The sequence below is a fragment of the Anas acuta genome, chromosome 15 (assembly GCF_963932015.1).
Source record: "Anas acuta chromosome 15, bAnaAcu1.1, whole genome shotgun sequence".
NCBI classification, from domain to species: Eukaryota; Metazoa; Chordata; class Aves; order Anseriformes; family Anatidae; genus Anas; species Anas acuta.
In genome coordinates, this window is record NC_088993.1 from 12,994,278 (window position 1) to 13,017,504 (window position 23,227).

Here is a 23,227-nt window from a genome sequence, read left to right on the forward strand (position 1 = left end):
GGAGGAGGAGGAGGAGGGCACACAGCGCCCCCGGGGGGAGCGGGGGGGAATCGGGGTGTGGGGGGATATGGGGGAAAATGGGAGATACGGGAAAATGGGGGAATGGGGGAAAATAGGGGGAAATTGGGGTGTGGGGGGAAATGGGGGAATATGGGCGAAATGAGGGAAAATGGGGGAAATGGGAGTGTGGGGGGGAGAGAGGGGTTGGGGATGAGGGGGATTGGGGGATGAGGGGCTGGGATTGGGGGGACATTGTGGGGACATTACAGGGGACATTATGGAGAAACATCATGGGAGGACGTTAAGGGGGGACACACTGCAGGACCCATCATGGGGGGCATTATGGGGGACATGGGGGGACATCATGGGGGACATTATGGGGGGACACATTACGGGGGGCATTATGGAGACACCACAGGGAGACATTATGTGGGCACGTTGTGGAGGGACATCATGGGGGGACTTCATAGGGGGACATGATGCGGGGACACCATGGTGGGACATTATCAGTGTCGGCAGCAGGGTCTGGGTGGCTGAGCTCTGTCTGTGGTCACCCCACACACACACCCCCAGCCCCACATCACAGCCCCACACCAAGCTCTCCTCACTCCTTTATTGCAGACGGGGCCACCAGCCCTCACCCTGTACCACCAGCACGGCGTGGGGACACCCAGAAGCCACCCCCCACCATGTCCCCATCCCAGTGTCCCCGTCCCCATCCACAGCAGGTGACAGTCCCCAGTGCCTCCACATGGCGACATCCACATCCCATCCCCGCCTCGGGACCATGGCCACGGACGGGTGGTCTCGGTGGGGTGGGGGCAGCTCCAGGCCCCCCATCACAGCCACTGCAGGGAGAAGGCCTGGCCCAGCCCCATGCCCAGCCCGCTCACCGTGAGGACCTACAGGACAAGAAGGGACATCCTGGGATGGCAGCAAGACAGAGCTGCCCACACCACCCCAAAAACCCTCCCTGAGCAGCACCCTCAGCCCCCTGCCAGGGCTGGGGACACCCCTTCAGGACGGGGCACCCCAAATGGGGCCGCACCTGGTTGTCCAGGTAGGAGAAGGGCTTCTCCTGGCCGTTCAGGAGGACCTTGTGGGGTGGCTCCCGCACCCCGTAGATGCTCAGGGTGCCGATGGTGGTGGAGGCGGCCTTGGTGCTGGTGTGGAGCACGCTGGAGCTGAAGACGTTCTGCAGGAGGGGACAACATGAGCATGAGGTGGCCAGAGGGGGACATTATGGGGTCCCCATGCCCTGTCCCCACCATGTCCCACCTCTGTGGCGTTGAACACCAGGTAGGAGTAGCTGCCCCGCTCAAAGGTGTCCAGGCTCTCGCCGTCATCCCAGAAGAGGTCCCCCCAGGCGGTGGCACCCGGGGACAGGGCCACGATGAGGCGCAGGGGGTTCCCTCGGCTGGCCTCGCTGGTGGGCCCGGGTTTCTGGGGTTCAAACACATGGGCACTGTAGGGTTTTGACAGCCCAAAATAGGGTGGGGAGGGCTGCGACCTGCACGGGGGCTGCGACTCAAGGTACTGGGGGGCACGTGCCGTGCAGGAGGTGTCTCCTCGGGGACAGTTCCCAGCCCGGGGAGGTGGTGGGTGGGAGCTCACCTGGGTGGGCAGGATGGAGCCCTCGCGGAGATGCAGGTTGAGGTGCTCCAGGGGGGCCGACAGCTTCAGCATCTCCCCGCTGCTGTTCACAGAGGAGCCCTGGGCAGGTGGTGAGAGCCAAAGGGGGTCAGGGACACCGTGGGGGCTCAGGAAAAGTACCAGGGAGCAGCCACTTTGGCACCAAGCCCCATGGCCAGCACTGACACCGCAATGCTCCAGCCCTTCTGCAGGCCTTCCCTGCTGAGCAGGGTCCACCCAAAACCCAACCGAGCACCGTGGCGGCACTCCTCACCGTGTAGAAGTCGTACCACACGCCTTGGGGGAAATAGCCCATCACCGAGTCCACCCCGGGCTCCAGCACCGGTGTCACCAGCAGGCTGCGGCCCCACAGGAACTGCCTGTCCAGCCCATATGTGGCCGTGTCCCGGGGAAACCTGCGATGGGACGGAGACAACGCTCACATCGGCTGCTATCCGCCATCCAGGTGAATCCAGCACCTCACCAGCTCCGTCGGGGATGCTCTTACTCAAAGAACAAGGGCCGGGCGACAGTGTCCCCATGCACGTGGGCACGGTGGAAAAGTGTGTAGAGGAAGGGCAGGAGGGAGTAGCGGGTCAGCAGCACGTCCTTCATAGCCGTCCTCGCCGCGGGGCTGAACACCGTCGGGTCCTGGGCCTGGGGGAGATGCGGGGAATCAGCGACTGCCCCAGCCCCAGCCCTGCCAGGCATCCCCCATCCCGTACTCCACATTCCAAATCCCGCATCCCTCCCGAGACCTTCTCATTCTGGGAGTTGTGGTTGCGGGAGAAGGGGTAGAAGGCCCCGAGCTGCATCCAGCGGGTGCACAGCTCCTCCGAGGTGCTGCCGGAGAAGCCGCAGATGTCGGCCCCCACCAGCGGGATCCCAAAGAGGCTGAAGCTCAGCATCCCTGCAGACACATGGGCAGGGATGCTCAGCAATATGCTGGGAGTTTTAGGGTCTGCACCACCTCCTAAATGCGGGATGGGGTGGTGCTGGGGGTCTGTGCATGCTGCGGGGAAGGACAGGGCTGTGAGGCCGTGCCACCCACCCGGGATGGAGTAGTACATGTCCTTCCACTGGCTGCGGTTGTCACCCAGCCAGTGCCCCGAGTACCGGCCCTGGCTGGGGAAGGTGGAGCGGGAGATGACGAAGGGGCGCTTCCCCCGGATCTGGATCAAGGCGCTGGAAGGCAACGGGTTGACATGGGACAGGAGGTGAGAGCAGCCCCCTTATCCCTCAGAGGTCAAGGGACAGCTCTGGGGGTACAAGCAGCACGGTCCCCCTCTCCCTGGGCTCAACACCAGGACCAGCATCACCCACCCAGCCCTCCCCACAGCCACGCACACTCCCCTGCCCTGCTGGGTTACTCCTGTACCCGAGGCTGTGAGCAGCCAGAGCACCTCCTTTTGGGCCAGGCCCTCAAACCCCAGTCCTTTTCCTACACTGTGCCAGCCCCAAGCAGCAGGATTTCACCCCGTCCCATCCCCAGGGTGCCCGGGTACCTCGCCGTCGCTTCGGCCTCCATCAGCCCGTAGAGGTTGTGCAGGTTGTAGTGCACTGAGGCGCTCTGCTTCGCCGAGGCACACACCGTCTTGGCAGACAGGGAATCGCCCAGCACGGCTGCCGGGAGGGACAGTCACCGTTGGCACGTGGCAGTGGGCGTGGGGACACGCAGCCCCCCGTGCTGAACGAGGTGCCCTGCTGCTGGTGCAAACTGAGCGCTGAAAGCTCCCACGGCCAGTCCCATCCCCGGTATGGCCACAAGCATGCAGTGCTCGGGTGCCAGCACATGGAAGCAGGGATGGAAACATTCGGGGGTTGAAACAGAGATGTGATGTCTCTTAAAAATGGTTTTCACTCGGTTTTCAGCAACTTGAGAGCGCGCGGTACCTACCAGCACAGCCTGCATTTCAGCGCCCTCCTTACCCGGCGTGTACGGGGGGCTGTCGAGCTCTCCCGGCGGGCAGCCCTCCTCAGACCCATCCATGAAGTTGGACGGCTCGTTCATGTCCTAAGCGAAGAAAATAATGGAGCACTTTGTACAGGGAGTTTTTAAGGATCAGCGGCATCCAGCACTAACACCAGAAGCACCGGTGGCAGCACCGAGCTCCTTTGCCCAGCATGCACATGGGCGAGCACGTCTGTGGGGCTGGTGTCTTGCCAGCACCCGATGCTTGCTAAATACAATAAAGCTGGAAAACCATTAAAAGAGGGACAGATGAAGCTCCAGGACTGGGCACTGTCCAACAGGGAGCCACCTGGGGTGAGGGGCCACTTACGATCCAGACGCCGTCAAAGGGCACGTGGGCATGGAAGCGCTGCAGGTTCTCCAGCCACCACCGGCGCGTGTCCACATTGGAGAAGTCGGCAAAGGCCGTGTAGCCGGGCCAGACCTACGGTGAAGGAGCAGAGTGGAGGGTTGAGCAGAGGGGGAACACTGCGGGGAAGGGGGTGCCAGGAGGCTGTGAGCATGCTGAAGGAGCAGGGACAATAAAACCAATGAGAAAATCCAAGCTGATTGCTTTGAGCGCTGGAGGCTGTGTGTGCACCTCGGGGTGCTTTTTCTCCCTGTTTTTAGACTAACGAAAGTTACAGGTGGTGAGGAGGCGTGAGTGGCTGGGAAGGAGGGGATAAACTGGGAAGGAACCGCTGCGGGTCCTGAGCAGATCTGGAGGCACAACCTTGCCTCACCCCAAAAACAGGAAGGGAGAGAAATCAGATGACCGGCCTCAGGCAGAACCACCGACTCTGTTGCACTCATATGACTTCCCCGGGTGCCTCTGCCAGGGCAGGAGCTGGCTCCAGAGGGTAGTGGGGATGCCATGAAGTGAAACACAGAGAGCTGGTAGAGCTGAGAGCACAGCCAGGCTCTGGCCATCAGCCACATGGCTTTTCCTGCAGCAGGAGGGAAGAAATCCTGGCCCTGCTCCTGCAAAACCCCTCCAGGGCCGCGATTTCCCCCGGTTCCTTACCTGCCCGATCAGCGGCTGCCCTTGGGTGGTGTTTATGAACAAACCCCGTCTCAAACCTTCATCAAAAGGCCAGTAGGAGCCCCGCGGGCTGGTGCTGCTGATGCCGGGGTCCTGGGGATGCAGCAGAGGGTTAGTGTCTTTCCCAGCACGGCCCCTTCCCCCTGCGATGCCAGCGTGATTCAGAGGAGAAGACAACCACCACGGGGTCAGCCAGAGCCCGCACATGGCGGCTGTTTTGACCAAGAGGAACAGAAACTTGCTTCAACGCTTCCAGGCATGTTTTCTAACAAGTCACTTCTGCAAGTCCCAAGGACCCGTTACAGGGTTTGGGGGAGCGGGGGGATAAATATAAGTCATCATGCGCTTATGCAAGAAACATCAGGTCACGGAGAGGCTGCGAAGAGGACTTCAGCCGGCCAGGGGAACCCAACCTTATGCTCCCAGGCTCCGTTTCCAGCCCAGGACCCCCAGAACCCACATCCTGTGTCCCTGCAGCCCGTTGAGGGGACATCACAGCTGGGTCACGAGAGCCCAGCAGCACCCGCAGGGAAGCAGGGCTTCCCACAGCAGGCAGCCACCAGCTGAGCAGCCTGACACCAGCTCTGGTCACTGGTCCCTTTACCCGCAGGGGACAAGGACCCCAGCACCCTTGGGCTCCCGCAGCAGGCAGGAGCACAGCGTGACAACCTGGCCCATGTCTCAGCAGTCCCTGCCCTTACAGGGGATTTCCATCGGCAGTTTGCAGACACTGCTAAAAATCCCCAGCCCTGGTGCCGGCTAACACCCTGCAGAGACCACCCGGGGCCACCAACGGTCCCCGTGTCCCTGTCCTCCAGTCTGGCCACAAGCCCACGAGCAAGACAAGCTGAGTACCAAGATCATAACGTAGTGCTGCCCGTGCTTGTGGAGATCCTCCACCAGTGAGGGGAGGGAGGCGAATTTCTGGGCATCGAAGGTGAAGTCACGGTACCCGTCCATGTAATCGATGTCGTTCCACTGTGCGTCCTGCGGGGAAATGGCTCAGAGGCGGGCGGCAGCCCCCAGACCCCATCCCTCCTCCCTCCGTGGGGCTGGGGGGGCACCTGTGGGATCTGGAAGTTCCTCATGGCCCTCACGGTCTGCCAGGTCTCGTTGCTGGAGCCGTAGCCCCAGCGGCAGAGGTGGAAGCCGAGCGCCCAGAGGGGCGGCATGGCCGGGAAACCTGCGGGAGGAGACGTGGGGCATCCGAAAGCAACGGCAGCATCGCAGAGGGATGGGGAGGAAGGGGAGAGGAGTAACATCGCGGTGTGGACACTCACCTATCACCTCCTGGTACTGCTGGATGACCGCGTTGGGGTCAGGCCCCAGGAAGATGTAAAAATCCAGCACCCCCCCGATGGTCCTCCAGGTCAGGGCCGGAGCGGGCTGCAGGGCCACCTCTGTGCAGAGCGGGGACAGAACCACAGCGGGACGTGGGGAGCAGCCCCAGGACCCCGATCCCACCACGGGGCGAGGCGGCACTGCTACAACACTCAGCCTCTGGCAGAGGAGAGGAGAAACCCTGCCTTGCCCTGATCGAACACCGAGTGGGCATCAGGAGGCTTAAACCATCACGGACTGGGGAGATACTGGTTTATACAGGGAGGGAGCTCCCTTTTCAAAACGTGCTCTGTAAGCTGAAGGCTGAGCCGCTCTCCCAGCCTGATGAGTGAGCGCACGCATCCCTCACATCCTCCCCCAAACCTTCTCGTAGGCGAATAATGAATCGAGAGCTACTTGTACGGGAGAGCACACAGCACCCAGGGCTTCTCACAGGGCTGAGCCCTCAAACCTCAGCCGCTGCATTCCCCCGTGCTCATCCTGGGGAGGGAGCATTGCTGCAACAAAGCGCAGCTGGAGCTCCAGCGCCGTCCCAGCTGGCTGCTGGAGGGGACGGGTGGCTGCCGGTGCCATCCCCAGCACGGCAGGACCCCCGGGGAGTTATCAGCAGGAGGATGCTGCAGGGCACAGCTGGCACGGCGGGCACAGCTGGGGACAGCAGGCGGCATCCCCGTCCGTGCTGGGGTCACCCCTGCTGCCAGCCTCGGGGTGAGGCTGTTTGGGGCAGCCGGGGAGCAGGCACGGAGCCGCACACAAGGGACTTGCTTTTCCGACGGCAATTCAGCAGCTGGGCGTGTGGTTAAACTGCTCGGCAGTTGCTAAAGAGCCTGGCTTTAGCCAGGAAACAGATGGCTAAGCTCAATAACGGAGCCGGCAAACCACATCGTGTCCCTTTTATGGCTTCCTCCTGCCCCGAGTTCCTGAAGCCGCCCCGGGCACCTACCCATGGCGTTGCTGTTGAGGAGGAAAACCCCGTGAGCATCCCCGCCCTCCTCCAGCAGCAGGTAGAAGGGGTGAGCGCCGTACAGGTTGAACGATTCCTGCAAGCAGAGGTTGCCCGGTGAGAAGGGGAGCCTGGAGCCGTGATACTCGGGCTAACTAACGTCCCCAAGCCACTTCTGCTGCCCGGTGCCAGCCACCACCCAGCCTGGCTTCTGTCACCCTATGACCGGGGGCGGTTTTGGAGGTGGCAGCCACAGGAGAGCACTCGGGGTGTGTTTTGCAATCGCACCCAAATCCTCCCCAGCATCTCCCCGTGACCACCCCCTGTCCCTGCTGGCTCCAAGGCTCCCCCCAGCAGCTCCCTGCCCCGGGGGTACCGTGGGGGAGACATCGCGGGCCCAGAGGGTGAGGGTGCTCCAGTCCAGGCTGTGCAGCAGGGTGCTGCGGTGCTCCCCCAGCCCGTACAGGAACCTGGAGGGCAGCGCCGTGGAGATCTGCAGGAACTGGTCGGCAAAGATCAAGGGGGCCACAGTGGTGTTGAGCCTGCCGGGGTGACACAGAGGGGACATTAATCCTCGTGCCTATTGGGGATGCTCCCTTCCCTCTAGAAGCATCTCCAGGGCAACGAAACAGCATGTGCCATCCTACATCCACACCCCAAATGTCTTTGGCAGGTGGCAAATTGGGGTTTTGGGGAAGGTGAGGCACAGCCTGCCCCCCCCCCCCGAAGCCTCCCCCAGCACGGCACAGCCGTTCATTTGACACCAGCAGCTTCCACCGAGGTTATTATTAACCATCGAGGCAATGTGGCCAGGGGGTTCTCCGCCTGCTGCCTCTGATAAGCGGCTCCCAAGGAAAGGAGAGACCACAGGGCCAGGCGGACAGGAGCGAGGAGGAAAGGACACGGTCCCCAGGGGCTGCTGGAGCTCAACAATGGGGCTCAGCGTGGGCAAAGCCACGGAGGGGACTGGAGCAGCATGGCAAAGCCACCAGCAGTCCTTTTCCCCTAAATGCCTGAGCCCAGGGCTTGCTGGGGGTTGCCACAGCTCGGACAACTCTCTAAGGACACCCAAAACCAAGGCCAAGCAGGCAAAGCCGCAGCCCTTTGGTGATTCCTTCCCTGAGCCACCAAGTGCCTTACTAGTGGTGCTTTGGGGACCTGCACCCCATGGCTGTGCCTTACTTGAGACAGGATTTTGGGCTGCTGCATGACCCTGGTGAGGATTTGGGGCACCGTGCAGCTTTGGGGAGAGGCGCTGATGCCACCCAGCCCTGCATGGCCAGGTTTCCACCCCACGTGGCCAGGCTGTGCCCCTGTGTGAGCACCACTGCCTGTGGCAAGGCTGAAGGCGATGAGTAACCATCAGCTGGAGATGCCACCAGGAGTTTTTCCCTAAGGAAAACCCCCAGGGGGGCACGCAGGAACCTGTTGGGAGCAGGCAGGGCTTTCCCCATGCCCAGCATGCAGGAGGTGGCTCTTACAGCACCGTCCCCGTGTCTCGGCGCCGCAGCAGCAGCCCAAAGGGGTCCTTGGAGAAGTCCAGGCTGTAGATGGGGTTTTCTGCTCTCTTCTTTGCCCGGGGAACATCCAGAGGAACCTCGTACCGGGGGTTGGCCGCATCGGTTATCTGCGTGGGGAGAGAAGATGCTTTCAAGATCAGCTTGGCAAGAGGGCAAAGGGTTGGAGATGCTAACTGAGGCCACGCACAGAGCAAAGCAGCTGCTGGTCCCACTCTGAGCAGGGGACAGCCACCTACAGACGTGGCACGGAGGGTGCAAGGGGACAGCAGCACGGTCACAAGGAACCAGAGGCACGCTCACCTTGACGTGCAGCCGCGTGTCCGTCTCCAGCTCCACATCCAGCCGCAGCACCCCGATGTCCCGGGGGTAGTAAGCCTTCTCCCTGCGCACCAGCAGCCCCGCCATGCCCAGCGCCGTCTGGTTGAGGCTCTGCAGGGCGTAGCTGGGGAAGTCGGGGGGGTAAAAGCACCAGGGCACCCCCCTCTTGCCCCCCACTGCCGGGGAGGTCTCGACGAAGCAGCACCCCCGGCCCTCGCAGAGCTCCCGGGTCACCACCACGCGCCGCTCGGGGTAGCAGTCGAAGCGGTGGCTCTCGGGGACCTGGTGGCACTGGGAGGGTGGTGTGGGGCTGTGCCAGCCCCCGGACACTTGTCGCAGCACCCAGACGGTGACGGCGCTCAGCAGCACGGCGCTCAGCAGCAGCCCGCTGCCCACCCACCACGGGGCCAGCCTGCTGTGCCCGGTGGGTGTCGGGGTGTCCGCATCCTCCTCCTCCTCTTCTTCCTCCTCTTCATCCTCCTGGCTCAGCACCAGCCGGGGCACTGCTGTCCTCAGCTTCTGGTACAACTTCATCGTCCTGGGGCTGCGGGGGAGAAGGACAGAGGTGTGGGTGAGGGAACCAGCCAGGGGAAGCTCGCCGGGATGGGTTCTCTGTGCCCGATGCCCCCATTTCAGGCAGAGCATCCTGCAGAGGCTTAAATGGGCACTGCAAACCCACGGCACCCAGGTTGGCTTTGCCTGGAGCTGCCCGTGCCAGGCTGGTCCTGGGCCCACCAGGGAAAACTGAGACGCTGCCACAAGGCTCTCCTGGAGCTCCCCACCTTGGCTGCTGTCAGAGCATCCCCATCCCCTCACGGAGCTTTGCTCAGGCCTGAATTTACGGGCTGCAGCGTTTCCAGAAGCTGCAAGCAAAACCAAGCCCCCTCCACCCATCGGAGCAGAGCCGTGGTGCTGGGAGCAGTAAAAGCACAGATCCTTCTTTGCTCTGAGCCTCCTCTGTCCTGAGCCTCCTCTGCTCCGAGCATCCCCTGCTCACGCCCAAAGCCCTGAGTCAGACGTTTTAGCCTGGAGAGAGCTGGACAAGGGCTGGCAGGGAGCGTGCTGCCAGTCTTTGCCTCCCACTGATAAAATACAATTTCAGAAACCTCTCAGGCAAACATTTTCCAGCCTGGAAGCGGAGAACCCCCCCCTCGTGCTGCCTGCAGGGAGCAGTCCCAGCCCTATAAATACAGACAAAACTTTTTTTTTTTTTCCCCTCCGTCTTCTGCCGAAGCGCTCGGACCCCCCTCACCTCCACCGTGCGATCTCAAAAGGCGCCGTGCAATCTCAGCAGCAGGGATTTCATTGGCAAGCAGATCTCGTTCCCTATTAACCCTCCCCCCCGGCTCCAACACCAAAACATCTCAGCCTGTTGGGGCCTGGCTGCGAGCCCCCGCAGCGGCAGCACCCACCCCGCAGCGCCCCAACGGGTGCTGTGCCCCCACCCCGGGGGTGACAGCGGGGCCAGGACCCCAATAGCACCCTCACACCCCGCATGCACCCCCAGGCCCCATAGCACGCCACCAGCCCCCGCACCACCCAGGCCACCCGTGACGCCTGCGTGCGGCGGTGGCGTTTTGGGGACAAGGGGGGGACGCGGCCGGCCCTGCCGAAACGCATGGAGGGTTGGGGGGCCCCAGCCCAGCCCGGGGAGGCAGCGCTCCGGCCGTGCCAGGAGCTTACTTTCACGTGTCTCCTCTTGACATTGGGGCTGCGTGCGGGCAGAGCGTGCGGGCAGGGCTCCCAGCGCTGCGGCTCTGCCCGCTGCGCCGTAAAACCCCGACAAGGCGCCCGGCGCCTACCGCTCTCCTCTAGTAGCAGCGCCAGCACGCGCCTCGTGGCCGCCTCCTCGGCTGCTTTGTGCTCTTTTCAGACGTGTTCACATCCAGACAGCCGCACCCAGCGCTGTTCGGAAGCCCCGTGGAGGGGGATTTGGGGGGTGAGCGGTGTTAGGGGTTTACCCGTACGGCCGCAGGGTCTCCAGCCCCTACACGCGCCTCCAGACCCCCACCTCGTCCTCAGGGTTCAGGCAAAGCAGAGGGTGGGAGGGACGGGGAATCGCGGTGCCTGAGCACACAGCAGGTGGGTGAGACCCACAGCAACCCACAACCCCAAAGCAAGCCCCAAATTCTGCCCTGGGTTTCACCAAGTGCCCCATCTCCCACGCTCGTCTGGCCGCCGAGCACGTGGAAGTGCGTGCTCCCGCCCAGGGCTCCCCGCTCTCCTGGGACCGGGGAGCTGCTCGCTGTTTACTACCGAAGGCCACCGCGGTCTAAAGGTCAGCGGCGAAGGCCGACAGACCTTTGGAGCAGAGCTGCTTTCTCCAGGGAACGAAAATCAAAAGCAGGAGCGGGCGGGGGGCAGGCCGCTTGCCCCAGAAGCAGAATCTCGAGCAAAATCCCCCGTGCCGGAGGGGATCCCCAAATCCTGACCCCGCCAAGAGAAGGGGAACAACCCCGGGCTGCTGGGAGGCAGCGGGGTGGGAACGGGGTGGGCTTTGAGGTCCCGTCCTACCCAACCCACGCCGTGATCCCGTGACGTGCCCGAGTGAGGATGTGTGGGGCTGGGAGCGCAAAGCGCCCCGTGACGGCGCTGCCTTCGCAATGCACTCGTGAGCAGCCTCATACAAAAAAAAATAAAAAAAAGGGAGGTCAGCTTCGATGGAGGCCGTGGTTTTGGTCAGCCACCCACCTTGATTCACCCCCTGGGCATTTTCGCCTCCCCTGGATGTCACCGAGGGATGCTTGTGCCACCGGGATGAGCTGGACGCCCAAAAACTGTGGGTTTGGTGCAGTTGGGGCCTGGCAACGCCCTGCTGGCCTCCGGGGAACCACCTCGGTGCCCCATGGAGGACGGGAGGCTGTGCCAGGAGCTGCCAAGGCGGGCACCAAAATAGCCTCCCATCACCCTCGCCAGCCTCATGACTCCCAGCAGGCGTCCCGGGGGCTCGGCAAAGCAGCACCGTGACCGCCCTGTGACCGGGCCCACGCGCTGCAAACACCACGGCCTCCACCACGGGGGGAGAACCTCCACGGGGTGGGGGCTTCCATGGGGTGGGGGCCTCCACAGGGTGGGGGAAACCTCCATAGGGGGAGACCTCCACTGTGGGGAGCCTCCATTTAGGGGAAGACCTCCACTTAGGGGGACAACCTCCACTTGGGGGGCAGCCTCCACTTGGAGGAGAGATGCCTCCACTTGGGGGAAGCCTCCAATGGTTGGAGATTTCACTGGGGGGGGGGGGAGAACCTTCACTGGGGAGGAGCCTCCATTTGAGGGGAGCCTCCACTCAGGGGTAGACATCCACATGGGGGGAGTCTCCACCTGGGGGGGGAGAACCTCTGCTTGGGGGTCAGCCTTCACCCGAGGGAAAGTCCTCCACTTGGGGGGAGCCTCCACTGGGTGGGGACTCCACGGAGAGGGGGGGGGAGAACCTCCAGTGAGGAGGAGCCTCCATTTGAGGGGAGCCTCCACTTGGGGGGCGACCTCCATAAGGGAACAACCTCCATTTGGGGGGCATTCTCCACCAGGGAGGGAGAGTCCTCCACTTGGGGGGAGCCTCCACTGGGTGAGGACTTCAGGAAGGGGGGAGAACCTCCACTGGGGAGGAGCCTCCATTTGAGGGGAGCCTCCGCTTGGGGGCAGAACCTCCGCTGTGCGGAGCCTCCACTTGTTGGGGAGAGACCCCGACTCGGGGCGAGCCTCCCCCGGCAGGGCCACCTCCCCCGCGGGGGAAATTCCACGGGGGGCGGCCTCCACCGGGACCCAGCCTCCATTGGGGCCCGGCCTCCCCCGTGCCCGGCCTCCCCCGTGCCCGGCCTCCCCTTGGGGCGCGGCTCCCCGTGACCCCGCCCCTTTCCTTTAGCCCCGCCCCCTCCCCGTAGCCCCGCCCCCTCCGCCCTCCCCCTCCCGCCGCCCTTCGCCATGAATGAACCCGCGGTGGGCGTGGCCGGCGGGGCGCTGACGTCACGGGGCGGGAACCGATTGACGCGGGCCGGTGACGCGCGGCGGGGCCGGAAGCGGCGGCGCTTTCTGATTGGTCCGGACGGGGCGCGGCGGGGCGCGGGGCGAGGGGGGGCGGGGGGGGAGGGGGCGGCCCCGCGCTTGTTGTTGTCCGCGGGACTGGCTCGGAGCGAGCCCCAGCAGCGCCCCCGCCGCCGCCCCCCCCCCCCCACGCGCTCCGGCCGCCCCGGGAGCGCGCGCGCGCTCCCGCCGGCACTGCAGGTGAGCACCCGCGGAGGGGTCGGCACCGAGCCTGGGGGGGTGGGGGGGGGATAAAGCCGGGAGTGGGTGATAAGGGCGGGGGGGCGCCGCTAGGGGGGGTATCGGGGGGGTTATAGGGCGGAGGGGTTCTAGGGCGGCCCGGTTGGGTCGGGTTGGGTTGGGTCGGGTCGGGTGCTGCCCCCGCTGCCCGGAGCTCGGTGTCCGGGTGGGGTCGCGCCCGCCGCGGTGGCTGGGCTCGAAGTGCTGAGTCACCACCGCGCCGGGCACGTGGGGCCGCCGCCCCGAGCCCTCCAGCACGTGGAGGGGAGGAGGGGGGGGGGCACCGGGAGGGGGGGGCTCCGGGAACCGAAAGCAACCGGGGGGGAGCTCCGAGAAGCCGAGGGGTGCCGCGACCCCGCTGCCGTTCGCCGCTGTCGCCGTTCCCCCCCGCCCCGCCCCCCCTCTTCCCTCTTTCTTACCCCCTCCCCGTTTTTTTGGGATCCCCCCCCCTCACCCCCCCGGGTCGGTCCCGCTGCTTGGCCCGGTGGAAAAGTTGCCTGAAGTTGTGGGGAGCGGCGGTGATGCTCGCACGGCTCCGCCTTGGGGTTTTCAACGCCCCCCCCCCCCCCCCAACCATGTCCCGGTCCATCCTGTGCCCCCCCCCCGCCGGTAACCTGCCCCCGGATTTTTAAGGGGCTTTAAAATACCCCCGAGGAGAAGCGGCGTGGTGCTGGGGGCCAAAGCCGGGAGGCTTTGTGGGGCCGGGGATTGTCCCAGCAGTGGGGTCGGGGGGGGCTCGGAGCGCCCCACACGTGGCTCCTTAACCGGGTGGGGGCTGCGGGGACCCCCCGGCTGCGGGCACGGCCGCCACGTGGGCGCGGGGCGCTGGGGAGTTTTGGTGCTGGTATTTTGGGGTTTGCTCCGAAACGGGGGTGGGGAAAGCCCAGCCGTGGCGGGGACGGGGAAGAAAAGTGGCGTGAGCTGGAGAAACGGCCGGGAGGGGAACTGAGACCTCTGGACTCGCCGAGTGCCCGACGACGAGGGCCTCCTTCCTCCTCCTCCTCCTCCTCCTCCTCCTGCTGCTGCTCCTGGCGGGGCTGCTCGCCTCCCTCGTGGGCTGTTTCCCTGGCCGTGCCGAAAGCAGGCCACGAGGTCTGCAATTAGGAACGAGCCCCCGTTGGGCAGCGCGCCGCTGCGGGAAGCGGCGAGGCCTCCATTTTCGCTTTCACCTGCCTGCCCCTGGCCTCGGGGGGCTGCGAAGAGGAGGCGAGCCCGGAGGCGTCGGGGACAGGAGCCGAGAGCTGTCGGGACGGCTGCGGGACAGGAGCCACATGTGCCACCACTGCCATCCAAGCCCCGGCTGTCGAGACGCTCGACCCTGCGCCCAAGCCCGGTGCTGCCGTGCTCCAGCAGCGAGTTAATTTACCTTGGGCTTAGCTCGCTGCTGCGAGCGCTGCGTGCTCGGCGCCTCTTGCCCTCTCCTTCCGTGTACACACTGGCGCAGAGCTGCCTTCCCCGCGCAGTCACTTCCGAGGCGTGATGGATGCCGCCGCTGTCCAATGGCGCCACGCAGGGCCGGGCGGCAGGAGAGTTAACTCTGCTGGTACCTGATAGAGGTGCTGCACACCGTTAATTAATCGTAATTAACGCTGGTGGTGAGGTCAGGGCACGGTGGCTCTCTTTAGCAGGACACGCTGCCAGCCTCTCGGCTCACCGGGGCTCTGTGCCGGAGCCTTGGTGCGCTGCGTGTCCCTGGCTATATTAGGGCACGCTTATGCCCTGCTTCAAAAGCGTTCCTAAACCAGCCAGCGGTTTGCTGCCTTTTTTTAATGCTTTTCCCTCGAGGACAGCGTGCTTTGTCACGTTTTATCTCATTCCCGCACCCGCCTGGGCAATCTGTTGCAGTGCCATGCACCCAGCCGGCGCGTATCGGTGCGACGCGCTCCTGATCCCATCGGCCTGGAGCGGTGACGGATGGCCGGAGCGCACCGCGGGGCTGGGCGCTGAAAACCTCGAGCTGGGGAGCCAGGAGAGGACAGCTGGGAGTGCTGGCCCCGCGGCACTTGGGGTTTGTGGGATAAGCTCGCTTGCTGACGGTTTCTGTAAACATCCAGCTGTGAAACACTTGAGCAGCGCTAGCACTTTCAATTATCAGGAAGTTTCAGGCTCAGCACCCTGTTGAGATGAGCAGGCAGTTTCCACTTCTGTCTGGGCTATTGTTTCAGGCTATCTGCAAACTCGGGCAGAGCCTTCCAAGCATGAAGCAAGCGCAAAGCCACGCGGCGCCGCAACCATAAACACAAGGACCGGGGGGAGAGAGAAGAGGCAGCACCGCGAAGCTCCTGAGTGGGGGAATGGATCCCATAGCAAATCCCCCTGCTTTGCAGGACCCCAGATAGCCACGCCGTCACATTCCTGTATCACAGCTGGTGAAGATCTCCAAATTGATGTCTGGTGATGTGCATGGGATCTGATCGGATCCTGTGTGAGCGAGCTGAGCCATTTGCTGCTGGGTGGTTTGGTTCCTTTGCTTGGGAGAGAGGTGTCCTTGGGCTCATGATGCTGGGACGTGATTCGGGTGCAGCTCTGTCACCACCTTTGTGAGCGCACGGTGGAAAGAGTGCCCTGCGCTGTGGCTCATGAGCACCGGCAGTGTCTTCTGCATACCTGTCCCACGAGGTCCTGGGTTCTGGCTGTGACAGGCATAACCCCCTGGTACCCTCCTGGTATCCTTGTGGTGCTCTGCTCCATCACCACAGGCTCTCTGACGGGGTTGTTTACCAAAGCAGCACAGCCCATCTGATCTCTGTCCAGCCTTCCCCAGAGAGCGCCCCAGAGAGCCATGTCCTGGCAGCTCTGGCGTTTGCTCCAAAGGTTCCCGAATCTCCCTTTTGCTGCTGGATGCTGGTTCCGATCCATAAGGGAAATGGAAAGCTGGCCAGCTGGGCGAGGGCTGTGCAGAGAACAGTAAACAGTGACTCACCCCTCCTGGTGTCTTCTCCCTGCTCGTGTCAAATATATCGCCTCGCATGCGCTCCCGGATTCATGCCGGCAGCCCAGCCCTCCCCTCTCCTGTTCCGAATGAATGACAGGCGTCAGTCTGCCTCGTGGGCTGTGTGAAGGTTGGCAGAGCAGGGGAAGGGCTTTCTGAGTGATGGGTGAGGGATGGTGCTCGGCGTGCCGTGCTGCAGCCTCTTGGAGACCCGTGTCGTGTCTGCGAGTGGTGGGGGCGCAGAGATGAAGATCGAAGCATCTGTGGTTCCCTTCGCCTGTCAGATCCAGAGGTGTCCTTGGGAAGCGCATCCCTCCGGCTAGCCCCCTGGAGCTGGGAGCGATTTGGGGATAAACAGGAGATTTGGGTAACTTGCTACAGCAGCTGCCCGCAGTTAAAGCCCTGTGTTTGGGAACAAGCAGAGAATTCCCCTCGGTGCTCAACTGAGGCTCGCCGGCGGAGATCCCCGCTGCTGCTTGAACGTTTCGCTGTTTTTCTGCCCTCTGGAAGTCGGTGCCGGCCTGGCTGGAGGTGAGGGTTGCGTGTTTTCAGTTTGCTGGACTTGTGTTAGGATGGAAGCCGAGCACCAGCGGGGCTGTCTGCCAGGCGCTCATGTTCTGGCCGGGGCTGTCTTTCGGCGCAGAAAGAGTTTGAAAACTCGAGTTCATCCGCAGTCGTCGGGTGTCGGCGGAGCCTTTGTAGTAATTCCTTAACGCGGAACGCGCTCTGAAAGCCCCGTAGCGTGGAAAGTCTGAAATCGCGTTCTGGCGTCTCTTCTTTCTCTTAATTACCAACCTCTCGTGGAAGGCTCTGCCTCACCTCGGCACGGCCGGGCTGCCTCCGTCACCCAGAGCCGGGGGTCACCAGGAGCTCCAGGCTGCGACCCTCAGCCTCGAGGTGCCAGGGGTGGGTTTTGGGGAGGGTTTTGGGGAGGGTGCTGCGAGCGGCACGGGAGCCCTCCGCGAGGGAGAGAGAGGGCGTTGGCGAGGCTGCCGGTGGGTAACTTCATTGCGGAATTACCAGGGCTCTTTATGCAACCCACAGTCAAAACACTCGCTTTGGATACGAGCGTGGAGCCGAGCTGTAAAAGCCTGTGCCCGTACGGCGGGTGTCTTACTACTCGCTGTTTTATTTATGTAGCGTCCTAAGTGTGTCACGCTGCTTACAGAATAGAGATGTAATGCGCTCCTCGTTCCAAAAAGCCGAGCTCCTAATTTTAGACGTGATGCAGCAAATGCAATTAAGGAAAGAAGGGCAGCAGTAGGGTGCAGACTGGAAGGGCTGGGGTAATCAGATCGCGGGTGGGGTCCCTGCAGACCCCAGAGCAGCGCATTTGGGGGATGCCATGGGTTCAGCATGTTTGCGGGACAATTTACTGCTCCGTTCTGGGGTTTTCGCCTCCTTACGGTGGGAATGCCCTGAGCCGCGTAGCCCAAAGTGGTGCTGAGGGGCAGGATTTGGCCAGTGGGGGGTCTGTGGTTCAGGTGACGTGCCTGTGCCACCAGTGGGGATCGTGAGCGGTGCTGTCTGGGCACTGAGAGCGTGAATGGGGCGATGGGGAGCCCTTGTGCTCCTCCTGGAGCTGTTTGGGCACGTCCCCATCCTTGTCCCCATCTCTTGTGCCACCAGCAGCCGTGGCACAGCCCCACCACGTAACAGAACCGACCGCAGCCCGACCAGAGCGCTTGGGTGTGCGGCACGACCAGAGGAAGGCGTGGGGTTGGGAGATGCAGCGCAGGGTGACAGGTGACTGGGGGGGCTGTCACCATGCCAAGCCACCGCGCACCCGTGAGCTGACCCCCGGCGGAGGCGATCTCAACCCTCGCCGCCTGTTTTCCGCGCTCCTTTACGTTTCTTTCCGTCCCCGCGCGGCCAAGCGGCCTGTTCAGTTTTTCCATCGGCTGGCGCAGAAGGCGCTTTGAAGACACGTTGGGTGAGGATCAAAAGGCTTTTTGTGCAACCGGTGGGTGTCACCGCCCTGCCGTGTCGCGCTCCCCCCCCCCCCTTCTCCTTCTCGCCTTTCCTTTTCCGGCCGCCCCGCGCCGTGTGTGGCGTCGCGTTGGGTGCCGCCAACGGGGCCGGCATCGCGCCCCTTTCCTTGTAGGGCCGGGGGGGTGGCGAGGAAAGAAGCCGGGAGGGGGGGGATGCCGAGGGGAGGAAGAGTTTCTGATGCTGTGGGAATGCGAGCTCTCCAAGTCTGTAAACAGCTGGTGACTCACTGCATAGCTATGGCACCAACTGCCTGCGCGGCCGCGGCTCCCCGCGTGCGCAGGGAGGGGGCTGCCGGCCGCTTCCTTTACGCACTGGCAGCGCTCCGCTCCCCTCAGCTCGCCGGGACCGTTGGGCCGAGGCGAGGAGCTTTTCCTTCCTCCTTCGTGCTAGCGCGCGCGCCTCCGGCCTGGAGGTAGGGGTGGGCGGCCGAGGGGAAGCGATGAGGAGGAGGAGGAGGACGGCGAAGGCAAGAGCCGGCCCTCGCGCCCAACGCAGCTTGGGGAAGTTGGCTTGGGGGGGACCCCGGGCTCGCGGCGAGTAAGGGGGGCAGCGGGAGCCGTGCTCGGGGTGGGGTGGGCACTGGAGAAGAGCAGGGCAGGGCCGGGGGATGCTGTGGCAGAAGCAGCACACCAGTTGCTTGCAGCGCTCCATTCATCACCCAGCAGCTCGGCCTCGTCCCTCCTCCGGCGGGCGTGCGGAGCCGCGCTGCCTCGGGCTGGAAAATAGAGGAGGCGCCTGAACGCACGCACCCTGATGTCTGGGATAGTATCTCGGCACTTACGGGAGTATTATTATTATTATTATTTTATTTTTTATTTTTTTTTTTCAACCCTCCTCCCCCAGCTCTTCGTCTTGCTTTGTACGTCAGCCGTGTGACAGTGAGGTGTCTGCCTGACAAAGCGCAGGTGACAGCAGCACGGGCAGCACCCACGCGGCTCCCTCGTGTCCCCGCAGCCCACCTTTGCACCCCTGGGTCCCTTCACCCGCTGTTTGCAGATATGAATGAGTTTGTTTACTCGCCGACGACCTCGTGATGTCTTTGCACAGACATGACCTGAAGTCATTATCGCTTTTGGGCTTCTCGGTTTCCATGGCGACTGTCTCGGGGTTGGCTACTTTCCCAAGGTCACCATGGCAACTATCGGAAGGGAATCATGCTTGGGATGCTTCGGCTGGATTTTTCATGAATGATTAGGATGTGTGACACGACGCAGACGTGGAAACGGGGAGGGTTTGGGCTGGGCCGGGTCTGGGGAGGGGGGGAGAAGGGGAGCGGGCTGCTGCCAGACGGGCGCGGTGCCGCCGGCTGCGCAGCCCCTCGGAGCCGGGTGGCGTGGCGGGGGGGACCGGCGCGCCGCGGGAGCCCTCCCCGCCGGGGGAGCGACAGGCAGAGGCTGTGATGGTGGCACGGCTGCGCTCGCCTCGCCAAGGGTAAGGTCCCCGAGGCTGCTGCTGAAACCCGAGGATTCGGGTGGCTCGTCGCCGAAAGGCTGGGGGGTGTATTTAAGCCCCTCTGGGGAGGTGGGAGCGAAGGGTGCCGCCGGGGGCGAGTGCTGCCTGCACCTCGCCAGACATCGCCGGGGGGTCAGCGTGCGGCGAGGATCGAGCATCATCAGGTCTCGGTGTGCTGGGAGAGGCAAAGTCTAATGCCTTGCTTTGTCATTACTGGGGGGGGGGGGGGGGGGGGGAGGTGGGCTTTTGTTCCTGGCGTTTGGGTTTTCCAGTAGCGTCGCCTTTGGGTGGGGACGGCGCTGGAAGCAGGTGACGAACCAGGCAGCCTATTTCTGGGCTGCTGATTCAATGTCAAGCCGTGTTAATAATCGTCAAAAGGAGGGTGAAGGGAGTTGTTGTCTTGTGGCTTTGCAGAGCCTTTTATGAGCGGAGGTGACTCTCCGGTCGGTCCCTAAGAGGGTGTCCGAAGCATTTAGGTTTCCTCCAGAGGGAGGTGAGCGAGGGATGGGGCCCGGGTGGTCGCGCTCCCCCAGCAAAGAGGTGGCGGTGCACGGCCGCTCGCATCGCATTGCTGTTGTTTACAGGCGGGTGGGTGTCCTTCCCTCGCTCCCTGCCTCGTCACGGTGTGCTTAAAAGCAAAAGATGAGGTCTTCAGCATCAGGCAGCAAAGAGCTTGTCCATACAAATGTCTCTTCCTCACGTCTGTACAGGGCAGGCGGATCTCTGAACCCTTCCCAGGGTTTTTAGCCATGGTGCGGTGTTTTTTAGGGGTGCTTTGGATTGGGGCCGTGTATCGGGTGTCTTTTCTCTTCATCTGCCTTCATGTCGGAGATTGGTGTAACCTGAAAACCTTGTTTTGTGCTTTGTTTTGTTTTGTTTTCCAGTTGCAATTTCTGAGCGGTTTTGTCCAGAAGACTGTGCTCAGGTTATGACGACTAATCCCAAACCGAACAAGGCGTTAAAGGTAGGGGAGGCTGAGCGGGTGCCGCAGGGTGGCGGGGGGGCCGTGGCAGAGCCGTGCTCCATGCAGCACCCATCACATGTGGCTCATCTTTTCTTCTGACAGACTCCTACAAAAGGGTGCTGATATAATTTCCCATTACTTATGGGAAAGATCTCCAAGAGATATGGTAGAAGAATGCTGGTCATACCTAGAAATGTGTCTGAAATCTATGGGATTGTGGGCTCGAGCATCCCAGTTGCCATCCAGGAGACCTTGGGGTAGGGCAGGTGCTGGCAGCACCCTGAAAGCAGCGCCCCCAGGCCTGGCAATGCAGCACTTCTGCTCTCAGGGCTGAGGTGCAGCAGGGAAAGGCAGCTTCCACCTGTTCTCCTGCAGATCCACGAGGCAGTAAATGCCTGGGGTTTAACTGCTGTGCAGTGGACCAGGCTCATGCTCTGGTGCAGCTTTTCTGGTGTCCTGACGCTTTGTTGCAGGCGTCTGTAGTGTCAGAAGGGACAAAAGAATGATGTTCTGGAGGTTCTGGGAGTAGCTGTGGCAGCAAACCTGCTCGAGAGAGAGAGGCACACGCCCTCGGTGTCTCCTGGTGCAGGAAAACCCAATCAGGCCGTGCTCCTTGCAGCCACGCAGGGCTGGTTTCGGCCAGTGCTCCGACGAGCAGCCTTTGATGAAAAGCCACAGCGTGCCGAATTAAACCCTGCGCACAAGTGGCTGTTCTGCTTGGAGCCTGCTGCACGGGTGTCCCAGCGTGCCGTGGTGAAGGGTGTCATCGGCAGGGGACGAATTCAGCCTCCTTTTATTTCCTTGAGCTCCCCGCGGTGCCTTGGGGCGCGCTGCTGGCAGGGGGCAGCCCCTCCGCTGCCCGGTGGGGCCGCTGCTACCCCTGTGCTGTTGGTGTTTGCAGGTAAAGGAGGAGTCGGGAGAGAATGCCCCGGTGCTGAGCGACGATGAGCTCGTGTCAATGTCCGTACGGGAGCTGAACCAGCACCTGAGGGGTCTCACCAAGGAGGAGGTCATCCGGCTGAAGCAGCGGAGGCGCACGCTGAAGAACCGGGGCTACGCTGCCAGCTGCCGCATCAAGCGCGTGACTCAGAAAGAGGAGCTCGAGAGGCAGCGGGTTGAGTTGCAGCAAGAGGTGGAGAAGCTGGCCAGAGAAAACAGCAGCATGAAGCTCGAGCTGGACGCCTTGCGCTCCAAGTACGAAGCACTCCAGACCTTTGCTCGTACTGTGGCGCGAGGGCCTATTACCCCGGCCAAAGTTGCCACCACCAGTGTCATCACCATTGTGAAATCCGCCGAAATCTCATCCAGTTCTGTGCCGTTCTCAGCAGCGTCCTAGTGCCCTCGGGGGGGAGGGAACGAGCAGCCTTTCGGAGGGAGGGGAGAAGGCTCTTACGCATTGTTCCGGAGTCCTTGGTCACGTCAAGAATTGGCATCTTAACGATTCTCTTCCAAAAGCGCCAAAAAAACAAAAAAAGAAAAGAGAAGAAAAAAGGAAAACAAAACAACAACAAAAAAAAACAAACCCCAAACCTACAAAGGGAACTTAACTGGCTGCTTCTCTCTGGACTCGGTGGCTCCACCAACCCCTCGTGTCCAGGATTTGAGCTCTGTATGCAGTACAAGTTGCTTCCTCCTTCCCCCTGCCTCCCCCGGCCCCCTCCCCGCCGTGGGCAGCTTTCCAGCTGGGAGAAGATACCCGAGGAGCCTCCGGAGTCTTCGTGAACGATGCTCAAGAGCCAGGAAACAGATGGACCGTAGAAATCGTCACGTGAGATGAATGTATGGAAAAGAGTTTCCTTTAGTGGCATCCTGCTCCCTGGCAGAAGGGTCTCCCCTACCCTCCCCGCTTCCATCTGCTGTCGCGAGGGCAGGGAAATAGGCATTTGGGTTTGGGCTTCATCCTGCCAAGAGTGGATGGGAGTGGGAGGATGATGGAGACTAATGCTTGGGTGTGACCTCACACATTAGGAACAACCTTTTGTTTTCAATCCATGCTGTTAAAATATGGAAAAATATATATTTTACATATTTTAATACGCCCCACTACCTGTGTGGCCTATAAAAAAGAAAAATTACATTGCAGCCTCCTTTTATTCCAAGCCCAAGTTTCCTAATAGCTCCTTCCCTAAGGTGTGCCTGTGAATTGGGTATATTTATGCAGTGTATTTCTTCCAAATGATCCGCAGTTTTGAAATAGCGGCTTTTTTTTATTTTATTTTCGTGGATTCCCTGAAGCTTAGGGGAAGGAGGCACAGTAAATGCTGTGAAGAGCTGTGTGATGGGGAGGAGAGGGGGAGACGAGGAGGAACGATGCTGGAAGTATTACCAGGCGGAGGCGGCGGGGCGGTTCTGCTGGGCTCAGCGCTCTGAGAAGGGGTTTGCGTGGAGTATTTGGGATGTTTTTAAAGCACTGAAGTGTAACCAGAGGGACACGGGCAGAAGGAGAGACTTCAGAGCCTCCTCTTTGGTGGAAGTTTGGTATTGGTGATGGTCCCGGCTACAGAGCCGGGCTCTTTGATGGCCAGAGAAGGGCTGCGGGGAGGTCGGATGGGAGCTGTGTGAGGTTTTTCCTCTCTGTCTCGTGTCAGTCAGGATCCAAAGAGTACAGCCTACAACCCTCAGTGTTCAGACAACCTGTGTGAATGTGACCCTGAAACTTGACGCTTCCTCTCGGGAATCTGTGAATTGCCCCGGGAGGCGCACGGAGGGCAGGACGAAGATGGTCGCGTGTAGGGGAAGGAAGAGTTGGGACCGAGAAGTCGTGCGAGTGGCTCTGAGCAGTGGTTGGGGAGAGGGATTTCTGGCTTGGCGGTGGGCAGGAAGCCGAGAGGAGGATTCTGTCGCGCAGCAGCGCTGAAAGGATGAGTGTTTCCAGGTCAC

At 62.2% G+C, this 23,227-nt stretch overlaps 2 protein-coding genes across 10 annotated transcripts; one reads left to right on the forward strand and one right to left on the reverse strand.

The window, feature by feature from the left end:
* Positions 1–599: 599 nt before the first annotated feature.
* LOC137865110 (lysosomal alpha-glucosidase-like) lies at positions 600–14,528 on the reverse strand. Of its 3 annotated transcripts, none has more exons than XM_068699894.1 (20): positions 14,374–14,528; positions 8,730–9,291; positions 8,391–8,536; positions 7,286–7,451; positions 6,910–7,006; positions 5,906–6,025; positions 5,690–5,808; positions 5,481–5,612; positions 4,608–4,718; positions 3,915–4,028; positions 3,562–3,646; positions 3,138–3,255; positions 2,684–2,817; positions 2,391–2,542; positions 2,141–2,289; positions 1,907–2,048; positions 1,615–1,713; positions 1,279–1,443; positions 1,049–1,195; positions 600–902 (listed from the first exon to the last, which is right to left on the reverse strand). In XM_068699894.1, the coding sequence occupies exons 2-20, from the start codon at positions 9,279–9,281 to the stop codon at positions 840–842; spliced, it is 2,811 nt and encodes a 936-aa protein (XP_068555995.1). In that variant the 5' UTR covers positions 9,282–9,291; positions 14,374–14,528; the 3' UTR covers positions 600–839. The 3 variants fall into 3 exon arrangements, with proteins under 3 accessions (XP_068555995.1, XP_068555993.1, XP_068555992.1); XM_068699892.1 differs by lacking the exon at positions 14,374–14,528 and adding an exon at positions 11,049–11,205; XM_068699891.1 differs by lacking the exon at positions 14,374–14,528 and adding an exon at positions 10,431–10,586.
* MAFK (MAF bZIP transcription factor K) lies at positions 12,833–21,852 on the forward strand. Of its 7 annotated transcripts, none has more exons than XM_068699902.1 (3): positions 12,833–12,968; positions 20,268–20,347; positions 21,249–21,852. In XM_068699902.1, the coding sequence occupies exons 2-3, from the start codon at positions 20,312–20,314 to the stop codon at positions 21,681–21,683; spliced, it is 471 nt and encodes a 156-aa protein (XP_068556003.1). In that variant the 5' UTR covers positions 12,833–12,968; positions 20,268–20,311; the 3' UTR covers positions 21,684–21,852. The 7 variants fall into 7 exon arrangements, with proteins under 7 accessions (XP_068556003.1, XP_068556009.1, XP_068556007.1 ...); XM_068699908.1 differs by lacking the exon at positions 12,833–12,968 and adding an exon at positions 18,092–18,289; XM_068699906.1 differs by lacking the exon at positions 12,833–12,968 and adding an exon at positions 18,325–18,343.
* Positions 21,853–23,227: the final 1,375 nt, after the last annotated feature.

Coding starts and splice junctions, on each gene's coding strand:
- LOC137865110 (XM_068699894.1), bottom strand. CDS start 9,281: ATGAAGTTGTACCAGAAGCTGAGGACAGCAGTGCCCCGGCTGGTGCTG. Junction 5,613..5,689: donor GGAACTTCCAGATCCCACAG/GTGCCCCCCCAG, acceptor ATTTCCCCGCAG/GACGCACAGTGGAACGACAT. Junction 1,444..1,614: donor GCTCCATCCTGCCCACCCAG/GTGAGCTCCCAC, acceptor TTTGAACCCCAG/AAACCCGGGCCCACCAGCGA.
- MAFK (XM_068699902.1), top strand. CDS start 20,312: ATGACGACTAATCCCAAACCGAACAAGGCGTTAAAG. Junction 20,348..21,248: donor AACCGAACAAGGCGTTAAAG/GTAGGGGAGGCT, acceptor TGGTGTTTGCAG/GTAAAGGAGGAGTCGGGAGA.